General features: G+C 45.6%; 1 protein-coding gene across 4 annotated transcripts in view; it reads right to left on the bottom strand.

Moving 5' to 3' along the window:
* Myo7b (myosin VIIB) overlaps positions 1–25,056 on the bottom strand; it is a 78,499-nt gene extending 53,443 nt beyond the window's left edge. The window contains exons 1-7 of one of the 4 annotated variants that reach the window (XM_078017270.1): positions 24,897–25,056; positions 24,496–24,717; positions 13,349–13,389; positions 6,881–6,994; positions 5,292–5,444; positions 4,040–4,224; positions 1,437–1,558 (exon numbers count right to left, since the gene is read on the bottom strand). In XM_078017270.1, the coding sequence (XP_077873396.1) occupies positions 1,437–1,558; positions 4,040–4,224; positions 5,292–5,444; positions 6,881–6,994; positions 13,349–13,389; positions 24,496–24,580 (700 nt within the window). In that variant the 5' untranslated portion in view covers positions 24,581–24,717; positions 24,897–25,056. Of the gene's footprint in view, positions 1–1,436; positions 1,559–4,039; positions 4,225–5,291; positions 5,445–6,880; positions 6,995–13,348; positions 13,390–19,579; positions 19,726–24,495; positions 24,718–24,896 lie in introns of all 4 variants that reach the window. The other 3 variants (XM_078017272.1, XM_078017271.1, XM_040294199.2) reach the window with 3 other exon arrangements.
* Positions 25,057–27,394: the final 2,338 nt, after the last annotated feature.

Here is a 27,394-nt window from a genome sequence, read left to right as displayed (position 1 = left end):
GTAGAGCCATTTTGACCGTTTCTGATCAAGTTGAATGACTCACTCACTATTGGAGCCAACAATTTCACTCTTGCATATTTATCCAAGAGAAAAAAAATGTTCACACAAAAACCCATATAGTGAGTGTTTGTAGAAACTCTATTCATAATTTCTAAAACCTATAAACCACCTAGGTATCCATCAGTTGGGGAACAGACAAAATGTTGGTAACTCCACAGAATGAAATTCCACTAAATGTTAAAAGGAATGGGTTGTGGATAGAGGAAAATAACATAAAAGAACCCCAAATGCATTACATTAATGATAATCGCCAGTGTATGCTAGTGTAATCACCAAAAGTCGACAGATTGAGTAATTTCATGTCTAGGATATTCCAGAAAAGACCAAAAAGATCAGGGGGATAAAAACCAAATCCTGGTTTCCAGGGGCAGGGGCTGGAAAGATAGATTAACTATAAAGGGACATGAGGGCAATTTTGGAGAGTGATGGAAATATTCTACATAATTATGATGGGTAGATTATGGGAATGGATGTGTCTGTTAAAAATCATGAATCTGTTCATTAAAAAAGGTGATATTTTGGGGCTGAAGTTGTAGCTCAATGGCAAAGTACTTGCCTCATATGGTGAGGCACTGGGTTCAATCCTCAGCACCACACAAACATAAATAAAGATACTGTGTGTCCACCTACAATTAAATAAACATTTTTTTAAAGGTGATTTTTTTTATTGTACGTAAAGCCCATCCCAGTCATAAGGAAATGGGAGATTGTGCTGTATAGCAGCTGGCAGCTTTGGGGCTGAGGTCACAGATTCTTGGGCCATGCTTACCAGGGGCTACACCTGGGTGACTCTGGATCTAAGGACTCCTCTACGGAGCAGTTTGATCCAGAGGCCTTCGTTGGGTTGACAAAGCTTTGTGCGCCTGCTGCAAAATCAAACTGTGGGGCCTCTTGCTAAAATCGAGAATTTCAAAAGGGTGGCAGCAGAACATTAAACAAAGCTTGAACTTCTCACCCTATTTTCCTTCTTTTCCTCTTTCCTTCTGAAGTATCCAATCAGCATCACCATCTGAAGCTTTGCCCTGCTCACTCCTACTTCCTCCGGTTTTATTCTCTGTGCTACCCCCTCAAAAAACTCCTTGCAAATGCTAACTGTATGTAGTCCAGTAACTGCTTCTCAGGGGACCTAAACAGGTGCAGCTGATATTTCCCAAATTGATTTAATCTTGGAGCCCCTTTTAAGAGGAATACTTCTTGTATCCTGTGTAAAACATACATAATGCAAGTTTATGAAGTTATCAGTCAACTCCCTTCCTGCTGCCAGGGAGCCCCATGCTTCCATATGGAGCTTTATGACTTACCCTCTTTCTTCCTGCAGGAAGGCTCCCATCTAAGGGGCTGGGAGAGGAGGGCAATTCCCCAGGGTGACCACTTACCTTCTAGGATGGGATTAGCCTCCAGGACCTGCTGCTCAATCCAGGAGTGCTGGCCACTGATAGTGGCCAGGAACTGCAAGATGAGCTTGGTGGTCTCCGTCTTTCCAGCCCCAGACTCACCACTGCCAAGGAGACATGCAAGGACATGAGTCCATAGAAAAACTATTTTTCAACACCTCTCATCTCTCCTTCAAATCCACCAAAAGCCTGTTTTCTGGTCCAGTCTAACAGGGACACCTTTTCCCCATGAAGAGATCTCACAGCATGGCCCCTTCCTGAGGCCCTCAGGTAATCAATGTTGAAGAAGTTATTGATGTGTTTGTCTTTTTTTCACTGCTTGGCTGCAAACTCCTTGGCACAGTCAGATCTGGCTCATTCCAGAGCCACTTGGCACAGTGCCCTATATATACAGATGAATGAACAAGACCTTTTATTTTTGATTTTGAGACGAGGTCTTGCTAGGTTGCTGAGGCTGGCCTTGAGACCATCCTCCTGCCTCAGCCTCCCAAGTCGCTGGGATTACAGACATGTGCCACTATGCCCAGCTCCACCTATACTATTTGAAGTAAATTCCAGACAAATATTATTTCCTCTGAAAGTATAACCTTTTGAAAAACCCATGATCAAGGTGTTCACATTTGCTATGCCAACAAAGCAGAGTCAAACCAACAATCTCCAGTCTTAGTCATGGACCCCTGTGAGCACCTGCCACAAACAGGAACTCATCAAATAAGCTGCCAATTTCACAAGGGAAGAGGAATTAAGGGGACTTGCTCACAGTTCGGCAGAGCGGGAGTATGTGGGGGTTTGTGTGCTAGTTACTATGGTTTGAATATTCCCTCCAAAACTCATTTTGAAAAAAAAAAAAAAAACTCTTATTGTTTGTCTGTTTTTTGAGATTGGCTCTTGCTGGTCTCAAACTCCAGGGCTCAGCTGATTCTCCTGCTTGGCCTCCCAGGTAGCTGGGACTACAAGAGCATGTCACTGTGCCCAGCTCCTTGTTGAACTTTAATTGCCACAGTGACAGTATTAAGAAGCAGGGGATTAGGTAAAAGATGTATTAGTGCTATTGTTTCAGAAGTGGGCTCTTGATGAAAGGATAAGTTTGGCCCCACTCTCCCTCTGTGCACTTTCTCTCCATGTTACGACATATGCCGTGTTTCTCATGTAGCACAAGGTCCTCACCTGATGTGCCCCTCTACCTTGAACTTCCCAGCTTCCAGGACCATGAGCCAAATGCACTTCCACTATTTATAATTCACCCAGTCTTGTAATCTATTATAGCTGCAGAAAATGGACTAAGACACCAGGGCGAGAGAGCCCAGTTTGACTTAAAATGATGTTCTGCTCATTACAGCGTGCTGGGTACCAAGGAACTCTTTCCTCTTCTCAGCCCACACCCGGTCAGCACTGCCACCCTCCAGGTAGAAGCCGACCCTGTGAGCTTCCTGGCCAGCCGTCATGCAGTCTAGCTCAGCTCAGGAGGCCTCTTGCAGCAAGCAGATCATCCTGTCTTGGGAGACAGATTGGGACAGATCTCTGTCTTCTCCATTTCCCTGCTGTATGCTGCTGAGAAACCATCTCAATCTCTCCCTAACAGTAAAATAAGAATATCTTCTTCAGATGGTGACTGAGGACATTAAATATGATCACCTATGCTATAGAACATCATTCATGTCTCTGGTTGAAACAATGTCCCTGCTCAGAGAGGCTGTGCCTGGTCTCCCTTACACCTGAAGCAGCATGCCCTAGAATGTGAGCTCCACAAGGCAGGGGTTTCACCTGCAGCCGTTACCCATGTCAGACCTATGAGGGGCGCGTGGCTAGGACACGATAAAATCTCAAATGAACTAATGGACCAAAAACGAATAAATGAATGACTACTGGCACACCAGTCCAGATGCTATGGACCCCAGTTCCCACTTCACCTCCCTTTCCCTCTTCCGCTCCCTTTCCTTTGGCAGCAGGAGGACCCATGGTCACAGGAAGAGAGAGGCCAGGCCAGGCCAGGCCAGACGAGGACTTGAGAGGCCTGTGAGCTGCTCTTGGAGCAGCAGATTTTATTTTTGAGTGAGATCTCACCAGTTTGAGCCCTGCCCTCCCAAGGGCCTATCTGGGCCCCATTTCTAAAGCAGCCATTCCACCTTTCTTCCTTGCCTCAAGAAACATTTATTGAAGGCTGGAAACAACCCAGGCCCTGGTGATCCAGTAAAAAACCAGGTTCTGAAAGAAGGATGCTTTGGAGGGACATATCCTAGGGGAGGGGCAGCAGGGGACAGTTCCAGGTGATCTGTGTGCCCTTCAGAGGGGTATTTGCAGCTGAATAAGAAGAGCCCCTATGCAAATTAAAAGCCAGCCTCAGCAACTTAGCTAGGCCTTAAGTAACTTAGAGAAACCCTGCCTTAAAATTTAAAAAAGGCAAGGGATGTGGCTCAGTGGTCAAGCAATCCCCAGTGGGTGGGGGGGGAATCACACCAGCCTCAAAGGCATGTTGGTCACACATGCTTTAGGGAAAGGGGTTGTTCCTTCCTTCCTTCCTTTGCAGGATGTTTGGGCAATGGCTGACCCCTCTAGTCCCAGAAACATGGGCACCTGAGCCCCACCTGATGACACAGCACTGGTCCTTCTTGTTCTTCTTCATGCTGAAGTAGCAGCTGTTGGCAATGGCGAAGACATGCGGGGGCAGCTCCCCGACGTGGTGGCCATAGTAGAGTTGCACCTGCTCCAGGGTGTACAGGGGCAGCATCTGGAAGGGGTTCACGGCCACCAGGATGGAGCCTGTGTATGTCTAGGGAAGGGAGCAGGAGGTGGTTAGTGTCTCTGCCCTAGGGAAGAGCTACTTGGCCCTGGCCTCAGCGTTGGGTGCCACCCTTTGAGGGTTACCAGGACTGAGGACTCTGGTGGAAAGTACGGAGGAAAGACTCACACTCTCAGATGCTCAGGGAAGCTGGGGTGTCTACCAGGAAGGTGAGCTTCCGTTGGACACGTTCAGAATAAGATCACATGTTCAGCACCCTGCCTGGTGCTTATGAGGGACTTGATGAAATGGGCTGAACGTATGAAATGAAGTTCTACCTGCTTCCTGCAGGAGCCTCTGTAAAGGCTGGTCAAAGGCTGTGGCCCTCACTGATCCCAACTGCACCTTCTGTGGACTCCAGGTCTCAGGGACAAGCCCCAGTCCTGGGACCACAGCCCAGGACCACTTGTTCATTGGAAGCCCTCAACTAGGTCCAGCTGCCCTTATGGGGTGGAGCAGGGAAACTTCCACCATAAGACATAGAATTATCTTCTGCCTTCACGGTGAAGAGGGCCAGATCAAGGATGCCTGCATGAGCACTTTGCAAAGGATGAGGTACAGTTCAGGTTATCTTGTTGTTCTCAGTCTCAGGGGCTCTGATCCACATTATTCAGACAGAGCACTCCCTCCTCCACTGGTGGTGGGGGCGCCTGGATGTCACTCTCAGGAGGGCTGGTATGCTCCGTCAGGTTACCCTGTTTGTGACATGCCTAGGAGTGGGGAGGTGGGAACAGGAAACTGTGCTCATCCCATGGTCTTTCAGTGTCTACCTGACCTGTCAGAGCAGGTCCTCGCTCAGCAACAGAGAGAGGAAAGGGCAGCACTCAGAGCACCTACTGTGTGCCAGGTACTATGCCCTGAGCACACATCAGCTTCCTCTCCTTAAGGGTCTGATCCCTGCTTCTTTTTGTTAGAAACAGAGATTGAGAAAGGCCAGACACCCCACCTCCTCATACAGTGAGGACACGGGGAGTGGTGCCCAGCTCCAGATCCCCTGGGCCGTCATCGTCTCGCCCCCATGGAAGGTTCCCAGATGGACCCAGGGTGGGGGGACTCACATAGATCTTGTGCTGCTGATAGCGGATCAGGAGGTTGTGCACCATGCCTGCCTCGTTCAGGTCCCCCAGGCGGATCATGTCGTCTACACCCTCGACAGAGTTGGGGTGCATGGGGCTAAGAACACCAAAGTCCTCCGCTTGAATCCAGTGTTCCTGGAATGATGGACATAGACTCCCTTGATGGGCAGCCCCACATGGACCAGTCCCCTAGTACGCTACTTCTCCACCTTGCCAGGAATAAGGTGACTCATGTGATGAGCACAGATGAGCTGACCTGGGGCTGATGGCCAGTCTCTGGCCAAGGTCAGTCTGTGGCTTAGGTCAAGGGACACCTGTGACAAAATCAGGTCCAACCGTGGTTTTGGTCAGCATGTGTCAAGGGCCTGGGGTCCATGTGTAGCTGGGCTGGGGCCAAACTTTAGGCTGGGGTGGAGGAGCTGGTAGCTACAAGTTAGATTTAAGGTCAATTTACAGCTGGGGCCTCACCATTGTTGGAATAAGTACAAATAAAAGTGTTTTTTAAAAAATCATAAATGGATGTTGAATTTTGTCAAATGATTTTTTCCTGTATCTATTAACACACATATATGTTTGTTTGTTTTTTTCTTTGTCTACTGACTTGGTGACTTACATTGATTTGTTTTCAAATGTTGCAGGAATTTTGTATTTCCAGGGTAAACCCCATTTGGTTATGTTGCATTTTCTTTTTTACATGTTGGCTATTATAGAGGGATTGCTCATTTTTAAAAGGACTTATTTGTGTATATGTGGTACTTGGGATTGAAGCCAGGGGTGCTCTACCACTGAGCTACATCCCCAGCCCTTTTCTTCATTTTTAATTTTGAGACAGGGTCTTGCTAAATTGCTCAGACTGGCCTTGAGTTTGGGATCCTCCTCCTGCCTCAGTCTCCTGAGTCACTGGGAATTCAGGAGTGTGCCATAACACTGAGCAGTGAAAGTGTTTTTGAAAAACCATACAGCATTATGCAAGTGGGAGGCTCCACGTGGTTCCACATGGCTTCCGTAATCCGGAGCTTCTAGGCACCAGTCTAGAAGTTTCTCCTTTAGGCCATGTCTGCAGGAGCTGCACCCTGGAACCTGTCTGGGCTGGCAGTTAGTCAGCCTGAGGAGTGAGGTGACCAGCTGGATGCTTGCCTTGCAACCCTGGCCTCACCTCTCTGCCCCCAGGGGCCCCTGCCTCCTCCAGGTGGGTGAGCTTCAGGTCTGGCCACCTAAGGAGCCACCCCTCACCTCTGCATTTCTGCCCTTTCCTCCCCTCTCCACAGATTTCTGGCCCACCTTTCCCTCCAACTCCCCTTCACTCTGAGCACCAGCTTTCAGCTCTCCCCCATCTGCCCCCGCCCTTCCCCCTCCTTCCTGCTCCCCGAATTCTCCTCATTTCTCCAGAATGCAACTCTTGAAACATCCCCAAGAGGAACATGTAATGTTCTCCAGGGCAGGACTTCACCGTGGTCTGTCCTGCCACAGAGATCTTGGGCTTCTGAACCCTCAATGCTGGGGAACAGCAGAGGCAGTGGGCTCTGGAGCCCTGGTGGGATGGGCACAGGGGAAAGCCCCTCAACACTGACCTTGCCCTCATCATCCTCGACCAAGACCTTGCCTGGCTTGGTTTCTTTGATGATGCCTCCGATGGCCACTTCAGTCTTGTTGGTAGAGGCAGGCTCCAGCCACACATGGTCACCCTGGAGGGCAGAGAAGAGACAGTGGTCTGATCCCTGTTTCTCTTCCCTTTCCCACTGGATACTTACCTGTCCTGGGGCTGGCTGTGCTTTCAACCTGGAGCTCCTGGGTGGCTCTGTCTCTCCTCTCCTTCTCCCTTCCCTCCCTCTCCCTCCCTCTCTCCCACTCCACCCTCCTCTTCCCCTTCCCTTTGTCTTCCCTCTCTCCCTTTCCTTTCTTCTCTCCCCCACTCTCTCTCCATCCCTCCCTCTCTTACCTCTTTCCTTTTCCTCTCCTCCTTTCCCTCTCTGGTCTCCTCTGAGCATGTGTCATCTGTACTGCTTACTAGGCAAGTACCAAACACTGTCTATTCAGCTTCTTGCTTTGTCTCTGGTGGACAGTAAGTCCACCAAAGACAGGAGCTCCCCCACAGTGCCCACCATAGAGAAAGACAACAAATAACCAAATTCAGCCACTATTTATGAAAATAGTGAGGTAGGGTGGTTTAGAGCAAATGAAAACGACAACAAGAGTTGAACTTCTCACTTGCATCCTCTCAGAAATCTCCAGCAAGCAACTAGGAGAATGAGAAACAGAAACAAAACATAATTTTCAGTGAAGGTAGGAGATGGATGAGCTATTGAGCAGGTGGAAGAGCCACCAGAAGATGAAGAAGGAAGCTGAAAAGAGGGCCCTAGCTGCAGATTCCAGAAAGAGCTGGAAAAGTTCATTTCTCAAAGTCCAACCCATTCTATTGCAGCATGTCTCGTTGCATCAGCAGAGAAAGGGCAAGAAGTGGTAATAGGAGCTTCCCTGGCCTGACTTGACTATAAGGAACAAGACACCATATTTGCAGGAAGCAGTCTGTCTGTGAGGTGGGAAAGGGAAGCTTTGCCCTGTGAAGAGCCCGACAGTACCCAAATCCATTGGCAGGGAGAGGGGCAGACTAAGAAGTCAATGCTAGCCTGCAACATGGCATCAACCACACCTGAACTTGCTGATCCAAGAAAGTTCATCCCACTCCAAGGAGAATAAACCCAAAGGAGCCAGCACAGGCCTAATACGAAGATACTGAAATCCAAGGGAGGAAAAGAGCATTCAAAGAAGAAGAAAAACAAAAACAAAAATCCCCAAAACAAAGCCTGTCAGAGCGGTAGAAAGTAAAAGCCAAGTATTTCACCATCATTTATTAAAATATACCAAAGAGCACCTCAGAGGCAAAAGAACTCAGGAACTATATGGCAAGACAACTGAGAATGAAAGGTATGAGTTGGCAGAGTTCAAGAAAGAAATGAAGGGTAAGAAATAAATTAACTGAAATAAAAGGAAAAAAACAACAGGAGACTATGCACTGTTAGGGTATGGAGGTGAGGTGTCCCCCAAAAGCTCATGCGTGAGACAATGCAAGAAGGTTCAGAGGAGAAATGATTGGGTTATAAGAGTCCTAACCCAATCAGTGAATTGATCTCCTGATGAGATTGAGTGGTAACTCAAGTAGGAGGGTGTGGCTGGAGGAGGTGGGGTTTTGGGCGTGGCTTTGGGTATATATTTGCATCTGGAGAGTGAAGCCTCTCTCTCTGCTTCCTGATCTTGTGAGCTGCTTTCCTCAGCCACACTCTTCCGCCTTGATGTCCTGCCTCATCTTGAGCCCTAAACAAACCTTTCCTCCTCTACAGTCTTTCAGTCGCAGCAGCAAAAAAGGCTGACTAAAACAAAATTAACTGAAAATAAAAGGAAAAAAAACCAAACAACAGGAGTCTATGCACTTTTATGGTTTAGATATGAGGTATTCCCCAGAAGTTCACATGTGAGACAATGCAAGAAGGTTCAGAGGAGAAATGATTGGGTTATAAGAGTCTTAACCCAAGCAAAATTAGGACAAGAATCCTAAAGATATGAAAGAAAAGAGTGAGCAAAATGACAAGGAAATTAAAAAAAAAAGAATTAGGAAGAAAAAGATAGATACACAGGAGACGGGGAAAAAAACACACAGTATCCAAAGAATAAAGCTAGAAAGGGAAGAAAAAAGCAGCAAGATCATTAAAGATACAATTCAAGACAACTTTTCAGAAACTAAAGAAACCTTGAATCTGTAAACAGAAGACAGATTCCAGGTACCAGAAAGTGGAGGAGAGAGATCTGGTACCAGGGGGAAAAAAATAAAAAGAGACCAAGAAAATAAAAATCAAATCTAGTACAGATTCAGTACAATTCCTATTAAAAATACCAATGACATTTTTCACAGAACAAGAAAAAGCAATCCTGAAATTTGTATGGAAATACACACACACACACACACACACAAATAGCTGAAGTCATCTTTACCAAAAAGAACAAAGCAATAGGCAATTCACTGTCAAAATATACGATTCAGCTGTAGTACAGAGAGGTGGCAGAGTCAGAGTAAGCCCAGGAGAGCTGGGGAGTAGGGGTGAGGATCTAAGCCCTTTTGTACCTAGAGGGAAGCCAATGATAGATAACACTGAAAGCCCAAATATCAAGTACCATCATAACCTCTTTATAGACACAGAGGGAATAGTTGAACAGATCAACTAGAAGGGTTGATGGTGGTCACTTCTAGGGAAGGGGAAGGGGGCACTGACTCTTGTACGCTGTGTGCCTACACAACTTTATAAAAATAAAAGTTAGCTAGGCTCCGTGGCACATGCCTGTAATCCCAGCAACGAGGGAGGCTAAGGCAGGAGAATTGGGAATTGGAGGCCAGCGTAAGCAACTTAGCAAGGCCCTGTCTCAAAATTTAAAAATAAAATAAAAAGGGCTGGGACTGTAGCTCAGTGGTAGAGTGCCTCTGGGTTTAATCCCCAGTATGACAAACAACAACAACAACATTAATAATAATAGCTAAATTATGTGAGCTGCGTCCCTCAGCCACACTCTTCCACTTATAGCAAGGAGCATTTATTACAAGATGCAGAAGACAGCAGGAAAATACACTGTATCAAGTTAATTAAATTACATACGAACCCTCAGAGACTGAGGACAAGCTCTCTTAGGACCAGGCTGAAATTTCGATGTAAATGTGGGCATTGTGCAGTGAAAACAGCTGGCCAGTCACCAAAGTGAGAAGATTTAAAGTCAAAGATATATGATGAGCTTCTCACAGCAAAATTGACATTAACCAGAGATGAAAAAAAAAAAAGAGAGAAACTATCTCCAGGGTAAGCCCAGTGATGAGGTGTCTGCCCAACAGGACTTGGAAGAAGAACTAACAGAACTGGAGTATGGATTATGCAAAGTAAGGAGCAATGGGTTTGCCATTTGGCCAGAGGTGCCCTGGGAAATAAATGGGAAGCCAAGTGGCAGAAAACAGAACTTCTTCCTGAACTCTGTGATGTCTGTTCAAAAGCAACTGAATCCTGGCAAGAATGGGCAAGAAGGGGGAAAAGCAGGAGCTGTCAACTGCAAAGGAAGTGGAAGTGCATGCTGAGGTTCAAGGAATAGAGGCTGATTTACAGAAGCAGGGACTTCTGTGGCCTGTGTTGCTTTCTGTTTGCAGCTCAGTGTGCAGAGGAAGAGGGAGCACCAGTCAGAGACAGAGATGACTACACAGAAACCCAAAGCTGTAAAGGCCACTCTCACTCCTGAGCACCTGGCTCTCAGATGCCTTCACACTGACATCTCCCAAGACGGGCAGCTCTTTGGCCCACTCGCTGGCATGAGCAGGGCTCCCGTGTGCCCACCTGCCATGCTTCTCTTCTCCTAGTAGGAGAGATGGGCTGGAGGTGGCTTGGTGCCTTGTAGTGGAGTCATCAAGGACTCTCCAGCAGCGATACCTGGGGTGTCAGCCCCAGTGCAGTTCCATCAATAGACTTGAGGCTCCTCTCATTGGCAGGGACTGATGGTTGGTGTCCTATTTCTCCTAGAAGTGCCCCCCCCCACCTGGGTGCTCATTCATGAGATCTCTTCCCTGTCTGATAAGGAATGGGTTGACTGCACTGTGATTGTCTGTCATTTAGGCCCCCTAGTTTGTCATATTTTCTTATGGCAGCCTGATCAAACTAATAGAAAGTGCCTTTGAAGTCAGACAGACCTGGTTTTTAACCCCTACCCAGTATCACTTGGATTTTTAATGACCTTCAGGTGTCCATGTGTTGGAAGCTTAGATCCCAGTTTGGTGCTACTGGGAGACAGTGGGAACCTAGTGGGGGATCTTAGGTTGTCCTTAAAGGGGATTGTGGAACTCTAGTCCTTTCTCATCTCTTTTGATTCCCAGCCACAAGGTGAGTGACTTTGCTCCACCATGTGCTCTGCATTGTGATGTGCTGTCTCACCACAGGCCTGAAAGCAATGAGTCCAAACAACCATAGGCTAAAACCTCCAAAACTGTGAGACTCGGTAAACTTTTTTTCTCTTTATAAGTTGATTATCTTGGGTATTTGTTACAGTATTGGAAAGCTGACTCACACATTATACTACATTCCTTGAGTTGTATGGTCTCAGGAAAGTCACTTAACCTCTCTGATCTTTAATTTCCTCATCCTTTGAAAGATCTATTGTGATATATTAATGTAATACAGATAAGGAGCAGAATAGTGTTCAGAACAAAGTGGACCCAAGTAGATGGTATATCCATAGTAATCTCGTGTGATTCTGCCTTTTATTTAGCAATTGTCTGGGCCTCTGAAGGATTCATTGATAAATAAAGATGACAACCCTCCCCTCAAAGAACTTGCAATCTTAGAAGACAGAGGGAGCCTGCAGTTGTGATTATGAGTAATACAGCCCCAGAAGGTATCTTCCCAAACTCTGCTTCTGTGCCACTTTGGAGACATTCCAGCTATTGCCTGCCACGGCACTTTCCTTAGTGAAATAGGTTTGGCTTTGCCTTGTGTTCTGATTTAGATCTGGAACGTCCCCCCAAGTTCATGTGTTAAAAGCATGGTCTCCAATGCAGCAAGGTTCAGAGGTGGGTCTTTCAGGCAGTGACTGAATCCTGAGAGCGTTGACCACCCTAGCAGATTAATAATCCACTGATAGCTGGATAATCTGCAGGGAGGTCGCACTTATTTGAAGGAAGCAGGTCACTGGGGGTGTGCCCCGGAAGGGAGAAGTAGGTCACTAGGGGTTTATCTTCTCCCAGGTCCCTTTCCTATCTCTCTCTTTCTCTCCCTCTCTCCTCCTTCTCCTCTCCCTTTCCTGGCTGCCATCAGCTAAGCAGCTTTCCCCGCCATGCCCTTCTGCCTTGGATCCAGCTGAACCTCCAAACCTGTGAGCCAAAATAACCCTTTCCTCCTCTAAGCTGTTCTTGTGACACATTTTGATCACAGAAATGAAAAGCTGTTTATCCTGATTTGAACTTTACACAATGTATATATACAGGTATCAAAAACCACGTGGCACCTTGTAAATATGTACAGGTTTTGTTTTTATACATCAGTTAAAAATAAGTTTAAAAATATCATGTTCTAGTACAGTGCCAAGTCTAGTGTTTGCAATGCAGTGACCAAAAACCCTTGCAAAGTTTTAGACTGCGGGAATGAATGGATGAATCATAGGCTAAAACGGCCTCATCTCCAGTCTCTAAAACTTAAAAACAATAACCACCAACCCTCGCTGCCCATTCAGAAGGTCAGAAGCTGCCAGGGCCTAGTCCTAGGAGCCTTGGAGCTCTTGCTTGGTGATGGGCCCCCTCCCAGCAGTGTGGATCCAGCACCTGGGAAGAATGGCTACTGTGTGTGGGAGAACAGTGGGTGCATTTTCTTATCAAAAAGGACTTTGCAGCACTGTTATGGGATTTGTGGGCAGAGGCAGGGGTGGGAATCTGGGGAGCAGGGAAAGATGCCCAGGTTGGTTTGGGGGCCCCAGCCTCCCAGCTCCTCCTTGCCATATACACTCCATTCCAGGTGGTCTGAAGGCCTTTCCCAATTCCCTATTAGGGACGTTTCTCACTGTCTGTTGATTAAAGAGTAAATGAAAAGTTTCCCTGTTTCCTGAAGGCAGAGTCATCTCTTGGCCACTTGAAAATATCTTGAAACACAGATATTTGCTATAAGGAACATGATGCAGAGCCCAAAGTGGTGCCTTGACCCAGGGTCTGATTCCTACCCTGTTCCCTGTACCATAGTCGCCTGTTTTCTCTGGGTGAGATCTTAGAGTGCCATCACGAGATAACAAATTTGAAATCCCTTTTTTAAGCCCTACGTGTAAGAGGGATTACTATGCACGTGGCTAGAAGCTTTCAAAAGTAAACTGCTGTCTTTCGATAATAGATTCTATCTTGTTCCTCAAACTCCCTTATCTGTGGTTCTTTCCGTCTAGGTCTCTTTGCCTTTCTTCTTCATTCTTTGGAAGTGGTTCAGCTCAGCCTTGGGTCACTTCCACAAATAATCCCTCGATTGAATAAATGCAATTCTTACCAGCCTGAACACCGACATCCTGGTCAACAGCTCCACACAGCCTGTATGTAGAGAGAAAGCAGAAGGTCAGTGTGTTGTGTTCCCCGAATGTGGAGCTCCCAGAGGGCAGGGGCTGCGCATGGTCATCAACCAGTTCCTAAGTGTCTGGATCATTAAATGGCTCTGAACAAACGGATACATGAGTCCCATCTGATCCCAGGTGCAAGATGATGTTCTTTCAGTCTCCACTGTCTTACCCCTTTATTGAGCAACTATTTTGTATTCATCTGTGGACTTGACAGGGAGTGGGGTGGTGCCCTGTCATCCAGAGCACAAATGTTGTCTGGTTGGATATCCATGACAATCAGTCATCACCACACCTCCTGGGAAGTGCTCAGCTAAGCAGTCACCAGAGCAACACTCGTGTCACATATGTGTAAGCCTCAGAGCACTCCAGAAGGTGGGTGTCTCCCCATTTTCCACATGGGACTCAACAAGGAAAAATGGCTCAGTTAATGAGCACACAGCTGGGAACCGAACTCAGATCTGCTTCATCTCACAACTGTCCTGGCACCTAGCTGTTCCTGATGCTTTGGGAACACATGGGCAGGCCTGATTAGCAGCCAGCAGGTGGAGGGGGTACCCAGAGCCTCAATCTGCCTGATCTGAAGAAGGTGGCCATCACCCATGACCCTGCCTTGAGCACTGGCACCTTCCCTTCCTCACACTGGCAGCATGTGGCAGGTGCTGGCTCTGTGGTGTTCATGGCCCTGTTTCCTGCACCTACCACAGCCTGCCCCACACTTAGTAATATATGTTCCATGAAGAGGCACATGAGGCCCCTGGATATTATTTTGATGGTGGCTTTGAGAATGCACAGCAGCGGGGCCAGCTCTGAGAGCAGATGCCTTTATCCGTATATTACAGGAACATAGGCTAAGAAATGCTGAGACTTTATCAAAGCTGTTCAACTGATATTGTGGTTTGAATCTAGAAATGTACACCCCCCAAAACCTCATGGTCCCCATGCAGCAAGGTCCAGACATGGGACTTTCAGACAGCAATCAGGGCTGTAACTTCACTACTGTGTTAATCCAAAATGGATTAATAATTTGAATGAACTAGTGGATAATAATTTTAGGTAGGTAAAACATGACTGGAGGAGGTAGGTCAATGGGGATGTGGTCTTGGAATATATATCTGTCTCTTACCCTGCCCCGCTCCTGTTCCAAGTTGCCACGAGCCAAGCAGCTTTCTCCCCCCCTCCAACCGACACCCTTCTGCCATGATGTTCAGCCTCACCTCAGACCCAGAGCAATGGAGTTGGCTGACCAAGGACTAAACCTCTGAAACCATGAGCCAAAATAAACTGTCCCTCCACTAAGTTGTTCTTATCAGGTATTTTGGTCACAACGAAAAGCTGAGTAATACAATTGGTAAGTGAAGAAACACAGTCTTCTCCCCAGCTTCGAAATCCAGCCTCTTTACCCTACATCCTCTGTTTGGGATGTGTAAAAGTCAGTGTTAAAATGCAGAGAAAATTTCATACTGCTTAAGGGAAATATTCATCGACAAGACATAACAATAATAAATTTATATGCCCCAAACAATGGAGCATCTATGTTCATCCAACAAACTTCTCTTCTCAAGTTCAAGAGTCAAATAGACCACCACACAATAATTCTGGGTGACCTTAACACACCTCTTTCACCACTGGATAGATCAGCCAAACAAAAGCTGAAAAAAAGAAACTATAGAATTCAATAAAACAATCAATAACTTAGACTTAACTGACATACATAGAATATTTCATCCTTCAATGAATGAAGACACTTTCTTCTCAGAAGCATATGGATCCTTCTCTAAAATAGACTATATACTGTGCCACAAAGCAACTCTTAGCAAATATAAAAAAGTAGAGATTCTACCCTGCATTCTCTCAGATCATAATGGAATGAAATTAAAAATCAATAATAAAATAAAAAATAAAAGCTACTCCAACACCTGGAGATTAAATGCTACTGAATGAACAAAGGATTGCAAAAGACATCAAGGAGGATATTTAAAAATTCTTAGAGGTAAATGAAAACACTGATACAACACATCAATCTCTGGGACACTATGAAGGCCGTACTAAGAGGAAAGTTTATTGCATGGAGTTTATCCCCTAAAAAAAGAAAAAGTCAACAAATAAATGGCCTAACATTACATCTCAAAGCCCTAGAAAAAGAAGAACAAATCAACACCAAAAGCAGTAGAAGACAGGAAATAGTTAAAATCAGAGCTGAAATCAATAAAATTGAAAGAAAATAAATAGTTGAAAAAATTGACAAAACACAAAGTTGATTCTTTGAAAAAATAAATAAAATTGATAAACCCTTAGCCATGCTAACAAAGAGGAGAGAGAAAACTCAAATTACTAACATACATGATGATAAAGGAAATATCACAACAGACACTACAGGAATACAGAAGATAATTAGAAATTATTTTCAAAAACTTGTACTCCAATAAAATAGAAAATATTGAAGGCACTGACAAATTTCTAGAGTCATATGATTTGCCCAGATTGAATCAGGATGATATACACAATTTAAACGGATCAATTTCAAGCAGTGAAATAGAAGATGCCATTAGAAGCCTACCAACCAAGAAAAGCCCAGGACCAGATGGACAACAAGACCTTTAAAGAAGAACTAATACCAATACTCTTCAATTTATTTCAGGAAATAGAAAAAGAGGGAGCACTTCCAAACTCATTCTATGAGGCAAATATCACCCTGATTCTAAAACCAGGTAAAGATGCCTCAAAGAAAGAAAACTTCAGACCAACATCTCTAATGAACATAGACACAAAAATTCTCAATAAAATTCTGGCAAATCAAATACAAAAACATATCAAAAAGATTGTGCACAATGATCAAGTGGAATTCATCCCCGGGATGCAAGGTTTGTTCAACATACAGAAATCAATTAAGGTAATTCATCACATCAATAGACTTAAAGATAAGAATCATATGATCATCTTGATAGACGCAGAAAAAGCATTTGACAAAATATACCACCCTTTCACGTTTAAAACACTAGAAAAACTAAGGATAACAGGAATATATCTCAACATTATAAAAGCTATCTATGCTAAGCCTCAGGCCAACATCATTCTAAATGGAGAAAAATTGGAAGCATTTCCTCTAAAAACTGGAACAAGACAGGGATGCCCTCTTTCAACACTTCTATTTAATATAGTTCTTGAAACACTGGCCAGAGCAATTAGAGGAAAGAAATTAAAGGAATACAGATAGGAAAAGAAGAACTCAAATTAGCACTATTTGGTGATGATATGATTCTATACCTAGAAGGCCCAAAAAATTCCACCAGAAAATTTCTAGACTAGTAAAGGAATTCATCAAAGTAGAAGGATACAAAATCAACATCCATAAATCAAAGGCATTTCCGTATATCCATGAAAAATCCTCTGAAAGAAAAATGATGAAAATTACCCCATTTAAAATAGCCCCCAAAAATAAAATAAAATACTTGGGAATAAATTTAACAAAAGAGGTGAAAGACCACCACAATGAAAACTAAAGAATGCTAAAGAAAGAAATTAAAGAAAACCTTAGAAGATGGAAAGATCTCTCTTGTTCCTGGATAGGTAGAATTAATATTGTTAAAATGAGCATACTACCCAAAGCACTATACAGATTTAATGCAATTCCCATCAAAATCCCAATGACATTCCTCATAGAAACAGAAAAAGTAGTCATGAAATTCATCTTGAAAAAATAAGAGACCCAGAATAGCTAAAGCCATCCTTAGCAAGAAGAGTGAAGCAGATGGCATCATTTTACCAGACCTTAAACTATACTACAGAGCAATAGTAACAAAACCAGCATGGTATTGGCACCAAAACAGGATGGTAGACCAATGGTACAGAATAGAGGACACAGAGACTAACCCATATAATTACGGTTACCTTATATTAGACAAAGGCGCCAAAAACATACATTGAAGAAAAGATAGCCTATTCAAAAATGGTGCTGGGAGAACTGGAAATCCATATGCAACAAAATGAAATTAAACTCCTATTTCTCACCATGCACAAAAATCAACTCAAAGTGGATCAAGGACATAGGAATTAAACCAGAGACCCTGTGTCTATAGAAGAAAAAGTAGGCCAAAATCTCCATCATATCGAATTAGGCTCCAACTTCCTTAACAAGACTCCTACAACACAAGAATTAAAATCAAGAATTAATAAATGGGATGTATTCAAACTAAAAAGCTTCTCTCAACAAAAGAAACAATCGGTGAGGTGAATAGTGAGCCTACAGCTTGGAAGAAAATTTTTACCACATGCACACCAGATAGAGCACTAATCTCTAGGGTATATAAAGAACTCAAAAAGCTAAACTCAAAAACAACAACAACGACAACAACAACAAATAATCCGATCAATAAATGGGCCAAGGAATTGAACAGACACTTCTCAGATGCTCAACATCTCTAGCAATTAGAGAAATGAAAATCAAAACTACTCTAAGATTTCATCTCGCTCCTGTCAAAATAGCAGCTATTACGCATACAAGCAACAATAAGTGTTGGCGAGGATGTGGGGGAAAAGGCACACTTATACATTGCTGGCGAGACTGCAAATTGGTGCAGCCAATATGGAAAGCAGTATGGAGATTCCTTGGAAAATTGGGAATGGAACCACCTTTTGACCCAGCTATCCCTCTCCTTGGTCTATACCCAAAGGACTAAAAACAGCAGACTACAGGGACACAGCCACATCAATGTTTATAGCAGCACAATTCACAATAGCTAAACTGTGGAGCCAATCTAGATGCCCTTCAGTAGATGAATGGATAAAGAAACTGTGGTATATACACACAATGGAATATTACTCAGTGATACAATAGAATAAAATCATGGCATTTTCAGGTAAATGAATGGAGTTAGAGAAGATAATGCTAAGTGAAGTCAGCCAATCCCAAAAAAGCAAATGATGTATTTTTTTTTCCTGATATAAGGAGGATGATTCATAGTAGAGCTGGGAGGGGGAACATGGGAGGAATAGACAAACTACAGATAGGGCAAAGGGGAGGTAGGGGAGGAAGTGGGCAAGGTGGTAAAAAATGATGGTGAAATGAGATGGACATCATTACCCTAAGTACATGTGTGAAAAAGACACCAATGGTGCCAATATACTTTGTATACAAGCAGAGAGATGAAAAATCGTGCTTTACATATGTAATATGAACTGTAATGCATTCTGCTGCTATATATAATAAATTAGAATAAACAATTAAAAAACACAGGTAGAGACAAACAAACAAACAAGGCAGGGAAAAGCTGGGGATATGCCTCACACCTGTAATCCCATCCACATGGGAGGCTGAGGCAGGAGGACTGCAAGTTTAAGGCCAGCCCCAGCAACTTAGTGAGACTCTCAACAACTTTGTGAGACCCTGTCTCAAAATAAAAATAAAAAGGGCTGGGGATGTGGTAGCCCCTGGGTTCAATCCCCAGTACCAAAGGGAAAAAAAATGTGGAGAGAATCTTAGCTGAACCCTGGCTCCTAGAGAGCTCTTCTGAGGGGAGTCTGGTCCCTGTTTCCACCTCATATGTCCCAGGGAAGTGTAGAACGAAAGACATAGAGGGGCATGGTCTTGCCTCTGGCTGCCCATTGTTTCCTGCTCCTGGCTTCTCCACACCAGAAACTTTTAAGCAGAAACTTAAGCTTCCCATAGTTCCCAGTTCAGTTGCTGTCCTCCCTCCTCACCAACCACATAGCATCTGACCTCCAACCACCAGGCTCTGCCTCCCAAGTGCCCCATGCTGGTCCTGCCAGATCTCAGGGCGTGGCCTGTCCCATACCCCAGACTGCTGCTCTTCTGACCCCAGACTTCAGTGCCCTCTACTCCCCAGGAACTCCTCCTGGTCTTCCTGTGACACAGAGCAGCAGAACTGCTGACCTTACCCTCTCCCCAGTGCCAGCTTATCCCCGAGCAGCTGCTCCCTCATTGCATTGCTACTCCCTGGCCCTTCCATTTCTCCTCTGTCTGTCAGCCTGTTCCTAGCTTCATCTCTATCCCCACTTAGCCTGTACCTGCCTTAAATCTCTTTTGGGAAAAAGAGGTCCTATGATACCCATCAATGGGATACAAAAATAAAATACAATCAGCACACATGATGTGGACCCCTGTCTTGAGAATAGTGGTTCTTCCCTTTAACGGACTCTTCTCTCACCTTGTAAGCGCCCAAATCTAGAGCTGAGTACAGCCAGGGACTGGGTCCTACTCCACTGAAGACAGCAGTCGGGGTGCTCTCATGGGCTGTACCTCCTCTTGACCTTCAGAAATGCCCAAGGGTCCTTCCTTGGACATTCGTCAGCTCTTTTAGCAAAAAATAAAATAAAAATTCTGCTTCAATCATTTCCCCCATTTGGGGAAGTGTGGAAAGACACAGAGGGGCATGGCCTTGCCTCTGGCTGCCCAGTGTTTCCTGCTCCTGGCTTCTCCACACTAAGCAGAAACTTGAAGCCCACTCACCTCCAGATCCACCAAGGCCCTGTGTCTCTGGATTTCTCCAGAGGATGTGCCATGGGCACAAGATGACTCCAATGCTTCATCTTCTCAGTCCTCAAGCCCACGCCTGCATTCCCTATCTCAGTGAATGACATTAGCAACTGCTGAAGATTGTTCTCATATCTTAATCATCATGTAATGCCTCTCTAAGCTTCCCGGGTAAACTTGCTTCTTTTCATCTCTTCAAAAATCCATCCTTCAGAGTTAGAGAATATCATGCTAAGCGGAGTAAGCCAATCTCAAGAAACCAAAGGTTGAAGGCTTCTATGATAAGTAGATGCTGATCTATAATGTGGGGGGGCATGGTATGAGTGGAGGAACTTTGGATGGGCCAAAGGGGAAGGAGGGGAGGGGAGGGGGCATGGGGGTAGGAAAGATGGTGGAATGAGATGGACATCATTACTCTAGGTACATGTATAATTACATGAATGGTTGTACTTTGTGTACCCAGAGAAGTGAAAAATTTGTGTATGATGAATTGAAGAGCATTCTGCTGTCATGTGTAACTGATTAGAATAAATAAACAAACAAATCCATCCTCATCCCATTATCCAGTGATTTTTTTAAAAAATATTTTTAGTTGTAGATGGACACAATACCTTTATTTTGGTTAATTTTTTTTTATGTGGTGCTGGGGATCAAACCCAGGGTCTCACATGTGCCAGGCAAATGCTCTACCGCTGAGTCACAACCCCAGCCCTACCCAGTGATCTTTAAAAGATGCAAAAATGGACCACATTATGCCTCTCCATGCTAAGAGTGTGCTGTAGCTTTATGGCATTCAAGAATCCTCAGCATAATAGCCCGCCTGCCTTCTGAGACTGTCTTCTATCTTACCTCTTCCCCCTCCCCAGGATGCACTGAATTTCTTGAAGTTCCTGAAACACCCCATGCTCTCTCTTACCTCACTGTTTCTGATCATGATCTGAGTTTGGAGCACACACATGCACCCATGTACACACACATGTACCGTCATCCTCACACAGAGGAGCTGCCATTTTCTGCCTGCTTTTATATGTTATTGTGTATGTCTCCCCATACCTGTGAGTAGGGAAGAAGATGTCAAAAGACCTGAAAGCTAAACTGTGCCTTACTCATGGATGTGATTCAAAACAAGCTTGCTGAATGATGGATTGGTGAGTGGATGGATAGATGGGTTGGTGGATAGAATAGAAGGATAGATGGGTGGATGAATAGATGGATAGATGGATGGTAGGTGGGTTGGTTGGTGGATGGGTAAATGGATAGATGAATGAGTGGATTAACGGATGGATGGGAGGTTAGATGGATGCATGGATTGTCTGGAAGACTGGTGGGTAGATGAATGGATGGATGGATGGATGGATGGTTGGATGGATGGATAGGTGCTTCCCCTTAGGATCCCAGGAAGGCAGGTGAAGCACTGATCCTAAGGGAAAGCACTGGTATATCTGAAAGTTTTTGCCTTTTAAGTGTGATATGCCTTCTTCCTATCCCAAGTCCCCTTCTCAAGCCCTAAGAGGTCTATGTGACTGAGCCCACGGGAGTCAGTGTCCCACCTAACCTCAGGAACCAGAATGGGTTGACCATCCCCCAAGGGGAGAAGGGTAAGCTGCTGTTTCTCAAAGCCCTCCACAGAGCCGATAGCAGTGTGAAGCAACACCACTAGCACACGTTTCCAGGGTGTCACTTAACTGGAATATAGGAGGAGTAGGGGAGAAGATGTCAAAAGACAAGTAGAGAGGTAGAGTTGTGGGGAAGAACAGAGTGTGGCTGGGCTAGGAGGGGGCTGTAAGGGGTCTGTGTGTTAGAAGGACAGGGTACCAGGTGGTGTGCAGAGTCTTTGTCTAGATCTCTCATTTATGCTGCATAAGAACCCTGTACTTTCCTTGGAGATATCTCACCTCAAAGATGAGGAGCCTGAAGTCCAAGAATCTATGTCTCTTACCTATGGGATGCCAGCCCGAAAGAGGTACCTACACTGGGGGACTGACAATGCTTTGCTCACCAAAGGGGTACATGTGTTCTTTGGGCAGAAAGAAAGGACATGTGAAACTGAGTGAGGGATGAGTAAACCTTGGAAGTCATTCTATGCCAGCTGATTACCCATTCCCCACAGCACCAGAGCCAAGGGTTTCGGGCCTGGAAGCCTCACCCAAGCAGAGCAGAGGCTGGCATAGTCTGGAAGGGCCACCACCAGGGGGAAGTCAGCACAGACCAGCAGGTGACAGTGATGAGGCCAAACCACCTGTATTCAGAGCTGACCCAGGCTAGTCAGTGACCCCACTTGGTTTCCCAGAGAGGGTGATTGTAAATGGTCAGCCTTGGAGAAAGGGCAAACCATGAAACAAAGGGCTGAGTTATACTCCAATCATTAGAAGACCATTTATTGGGCAGTTACTGAGCCAAAAGTTGCATATACAATGTTTCCTTCAATGACATAATAATTATGTGTGGTATATAATTATTTTCTATATTCTTCCATATTTGGAAAAATTAAGGTTTGGCAAAACTAAGGAATTCACCCAAGGCCCTGTAGGCCTGCACCTTCCAATACAGTAACCATTAATGACATGTGTCTATTTAAATTTTAGTTAAAATTCAGCCCCTTACTTTTAATGGCTGCGCTTCAAGTGCTTAATAGCCCTACGCAGCTAATGACTATGGTTTAGGGGAATAGAGAATATTCCTATCATCATGGAAATTCATTGCAATGGTTAGGGTTAGGGTTAGGTTTACATTATGGTTTGTCCCCTCCAAAATGCATGTTGAAATTTAACCCTTGTTGTGAGGTATTAAGAGGGTAGGAACTTAATCTGTCCATAGTGTTTGCAGGTAGAGCCTCTGGGAGGTGGTTAAGTAAGATCATCAAGGCAGAGGCCCCATGATTGAATCCCTGTGGCATTATAAGAAGAGGAAAAGACCAGAGAATATACACACACTCCCTGTCTCTTGCCATTTGAAGCCCTGTACCACCTCAGGACTCTGCCAGGAAGAAGGCCGCCACCAGATATAACCCCCCAACCTTGGACCAGAACCATGAACCACAATAAACCTCTTCTTTCATAACTTACTCAATCTGTGGAATTGTGTTGTTAATAACAAGAAACGGACAAAGATAGAATAGAGCATGTCCTGTCATTTCCCTAAACCCACATGTGATTCCTACCAACGATACCAGGCTGGACCTGTCCTATCTTTTCTCTGCATCTTTGTGGATGCCATTTCCATCACCTGGAACATCCCCTGCTCTCCCCCACCACCACTAAGACATACTTTCTTTTATAGGCTGCTTAGGTCCCTTCCCCTCTTCTGCCTGTCCTCAGCTCCATGATTGTTTTCTTCCTCTGACTTCTTGATGCCCTGAATACTGTATGCACTGGTCATTTTTCCTCTACATAGTCTCACATCACAGCTGGTGGTGAAGGAACATGATTTAAGCAGCTTGATTAACCAAGAGTCTAGAATGACATCAGATGAGAAATCCTGACTCCATCCCTAACTTCACTTCTGCACTAACTACTCCGTTCACTCCCTGTGCTCTGCTGAGCCCTGGGTGGTTGCAGGGGATGCAAAAATCCCGAGGAGACCCAGCCGATGCCTTCAAGGAGCTCCTAGTCCAGTGACTTTGGGCAAGTCATTTTGCCGAACAACTTCAATGTCCTTTTCTGTGAAATGTAACATCATTCCTGCCCTTTCTCCTTGAACGGCTTGTTATGTGAACTGAGTAAGCATGGAGAAAAGAGAGTCATTGTAAGACACATCAAATGCAGAGCTCTGTAAATGCACAGAGGCAACAGGGTGATGCCTCTCTCTGTTGTGCCCACTCTCTGCAGGGGCCCACACTGAGAGAAGAGGGCACAGGAGGCCCGAAGGCAAATGCCTATGGAGTAGATCTCTGAAAAGCGTCACATGAGTGGCAGGTGGTTAGGTATCCAGCAGGTCCAGAGAAATGGGAAAGGCTTTGTACCCAAAGAGCTGTTGAGTCGAGTGATTCTTAACGAGAGTTTGCTGGGGCGGGGCTGGGTGCAGGGAGGTTCCAGTCATACTGAATTTTCAAAAAAAATCCTGAACTAGCCTGTCGGTCAGAAGTACAGGTGACAGAGTTCAGGAGTCTTATGGATTAGAATGAAATTCAAGTCCATAGTTGTGAAGTGGACCTAAATGGGTGGCTTTGTCACGCGGAACATCTGTGCCTGATTTAGGGGATTTAGCATAGGGGCCCACACCTGCCAGCTGCCGGACGCAAGCCAGTCCTTCCTGACCCTGTATCTCAAATACTTCCTCTGTGAAATGGGAATGGGATGCACACTTAGGCTGGTAGCTCAAGGAAGAGGGCCTCAGTGAGCCCGTCTGTCCACTGGCTGTCCCTCTCCTCAGCCACCTAATTCCCTCAATAACCCGACACCCCATCTGAGAAAGCTTTGAGGCCAGGCAGACCTCGTCTTGCCTCACCTTAGGGCCCTGGCCTCTCAGAGGTGGGCACCTTAACTCTCACAGTCCTCAGTCTCTGTCCATAAAATAGAAGCAAGGCCACCCGAGCTGAGAGGACGCAGTGAGTCGTCACCTATGGCACAGCTGGGGCCTGGTCATCAGTACCTGGGCTGTCCTTGTCCCTTGATTCTGTGGTGAGGTCTTCCAGCTGTGAGGAGGCTGTGAGCTGGGGCAGCCCAGCACCGGACATTTCCCCTGCACCAGTGCCTGCTGTCCTTTAGCAGAGGGCCAGTACAGCTTCACCTCTTCTCCCTCCTCCTCCTTCTCTTCTTCCTCCTCCTCTTGGGCCTCCCAGGTTAGCCTTGCAGCTCAGTGGACCGGAGACCCCTGAATAAAGTTTCCGGTTTCCAGCCCTCTACCCCACAGACCTGCCCCACCCCGCTTCCATTCTGGGCCTTGGAACCCAGCTCCTGACCAGAGACCCTCCTCCAGGGTGCTGCGGAGCTGAGCCCCTCCTCCCTTTCCCCCAGCTGGAAGACCACACCAGGACAGGATGGGGGGCTTACCTTGTCAGGACTGGGGTCAGTGCACTCCCTGGCCCTCCACCCTGGGCAGCCTGAAAGAGCCGGGAAAGGAGAGTGCTCGAGTTCCAGGGGTGTCATAGAGTAAGGATAGAGGAAGAGGCGGAAGGGCCCCAAGAGGAAATGGCCGAGCACTCTGGGCTCACGTAATTTATTACAGGACTTTGTCCTCTGTCTCTTGGCACTTCCACTCCCACACGCCTCCTGCAACCCCAGCCTGCGCAGGGCCTCACAATGATCTGTTCTTCAGCAAAGCAGTGGATGCTGGCTTCCCTGGAGGCCATCTGGGCCTGCACTCTGCATCCCTGCTTCTGGACCCCAAATCCAGAAGGGGGCCAGTCAGGGGATAATCCAGGGGATCAGCATCTCTCAGGTGTCATGAGAATGCCAAGTAAGCACAGGGTAAGGGTTATGCTCCCAAGCATCCAAGCGCTGATTGTATTATACTATAAAATATATTTTGTATTATAATACAAAATATAATAATAATATAAATATATATTTTGTATTATAGTATGAAATATATTTTGTCTTTGGCCCTGGATAACATAGCAGAGCTCCTAAAACCTTTAGAATTTCCTGAGTGGGTGGACAGCCTTTAGTTACTCACATTGAGCCTCTTTGATAACACTTGAGATCATGATGATGAGGTGACTTAGGTTGGGGTCCCTAGAGAGTCTCAGGGTGGAGATAGTCACCAGAAAGACCACGTGAGTACAACTGGAACTGTCAGTCTCATCTACTGACCTCTGAGGAGGTAAAATTCTTGAACAAGATTTATTAGCTTCGAGATAGCTGAACACAAGGAGGTCCTTGGAAGGTGCCACCCGGAGAGGGCATGGGACTCTGTCCCCTCCCCCACACCTTGCCTCCACATCTCTTCACCTAGTTGTCCATCTGTAGTTTCGGTAGAATCCTTTATAATAACTGGTCAATATAAGTAAGCATTTGCCCGAGTTCTGTGAGCCCAGGCCTAATGGAAACCAAGGAGGAGGAGGAAGATTTACAGCCTGTTGATCAGAAGTACAAGTGAGAGATGATCTGCTACTTGTGATTGGCATCTGAAGTGGGGCCTTTCTTGTGGGACCAAGAGCCCTCAACTTGTGGGCTATGACTCTAAGTCCTGATAGATATTGTCAGAGTTAAATGGAATTGCAAGATAGCCAGTTGGAGTCTACTGGAGAACTGATTGGACATGTGGTCCTGTAAGTGTTCTTGGTTCATGTTCAAGGGCACACACACAAGGAAATGCCTAGGGCGATCGGGAAGTCTTACAACAGAGCTAAAGGCTGGGGACCAGGAGGGTGCTTGGGAGCAGACAGCAGAGGGTGGCTGGGACTTGCATGAAGGGATATTGGGACTATGAGACAAATATGGTCCCTCTTGAAGGGAAGTGTCAGGCAGTGTGCTCCGGGAGGGGCCAGAAGGATGGGTAGGCAGTCTCTGGGAATGGCTATCCAGAGAAGGGGAGCCCTTTGAAGGCAGATGGATAGTAGGGGCATGGGAGATCCTGCCCAGCCACAGTCCTTTCCTTGGCTGAAGAAAGGCCTCATAATTGGCCAGTCGGGTTCCTTTTCTTTCCCAAGATCTGGGTGGGGGGGCTTGGGCCCTGGAGGTAGAGATATAGGAATGAGCTGTCATCTTTAGATAGAGTTGAGGTCAAGCTGGGTCAGTTCCCAGGCCTTTTCTGAGATCACTGATGAAGAGGTGCTGGGAAAGAAAATGACAAAGTAGTCAAGCCACAAAGGTGGAGACCAAGTGGGCCCAGAGAGAGGCAGAGACTTCCTACCATAGACCCACTGCCCAAGAACTTCCCGTGCTCCTACAGGTGGGCTCTATGGAGCCTCCAAATTGCCTCGACTAAATGCTTCTTGTATTGAGATGACTCAAAGCATTTCAACAACTCATGACAAGGACCGGGAGTCAGGAGGTGGCTTCAAAGTCCATGGGGAGGCTATGTGCTCTGATCCTTTCCTGAAAAAACAGCTTAGGCAATGTTACCACCATGATCCACCAATCAGAGGTGTTATCTATAGCAAAAATAGTGGGAGTCTAACAGTATGTGGCTTAGCTATATGACCTCTAAAATTGGTGGTAAAAGCAAGTAACTAAAAGTTTTCCCTTGGATTTACTTTTTTGGGCTCCATACTGCACGTGGTTTCTCTGGTTTCCCACAGTTATGTGGCTGTTCCTTACAGGGAGCCCCTTTCTCTTTGACTCAAGACTGATTCTCCACGACCCTCTCTCACTGCACTCAGGCAAGAAAACAGCCAACAGACACCTGTGTAGCACAAAATGTTTATAAGGTGCTTCTGACCACAGCCTGCCTTGTGCAATGTCTGGTAAGAATTCATTTTAGAGACCTACAAACTGTCTCCCTCTTTTCAATTTTATTTATTTTTTGTTATATTCAAAATTTTAACACAAGTAGTTTCTTATACTGTCCTAAATTTTTACCACCAGTCTTGACCACAGTGTGCCAG

Source organism: Ictidomys tridecemlineatus, chromosome 7 (assembly GCF_052094955.1).
Source record: "Ictidomys tridecemlineatus isolate mIctTri1 chromosome 7, mIctTri1.hap1, whole genome shotgun sequence".
In the NCBI taxonomy this organism is placed as follows: Eukaryota; Metazoa; Chordata; class Mammalia; order Rodentia; family Sciuridae; genus Ictidomys; species Ictidomys tridecemlineatus.
Note: the sequence above shows the minus strand (reverse complement) of the source record. Positions and strands in the feature narration are given on the sequence as shown.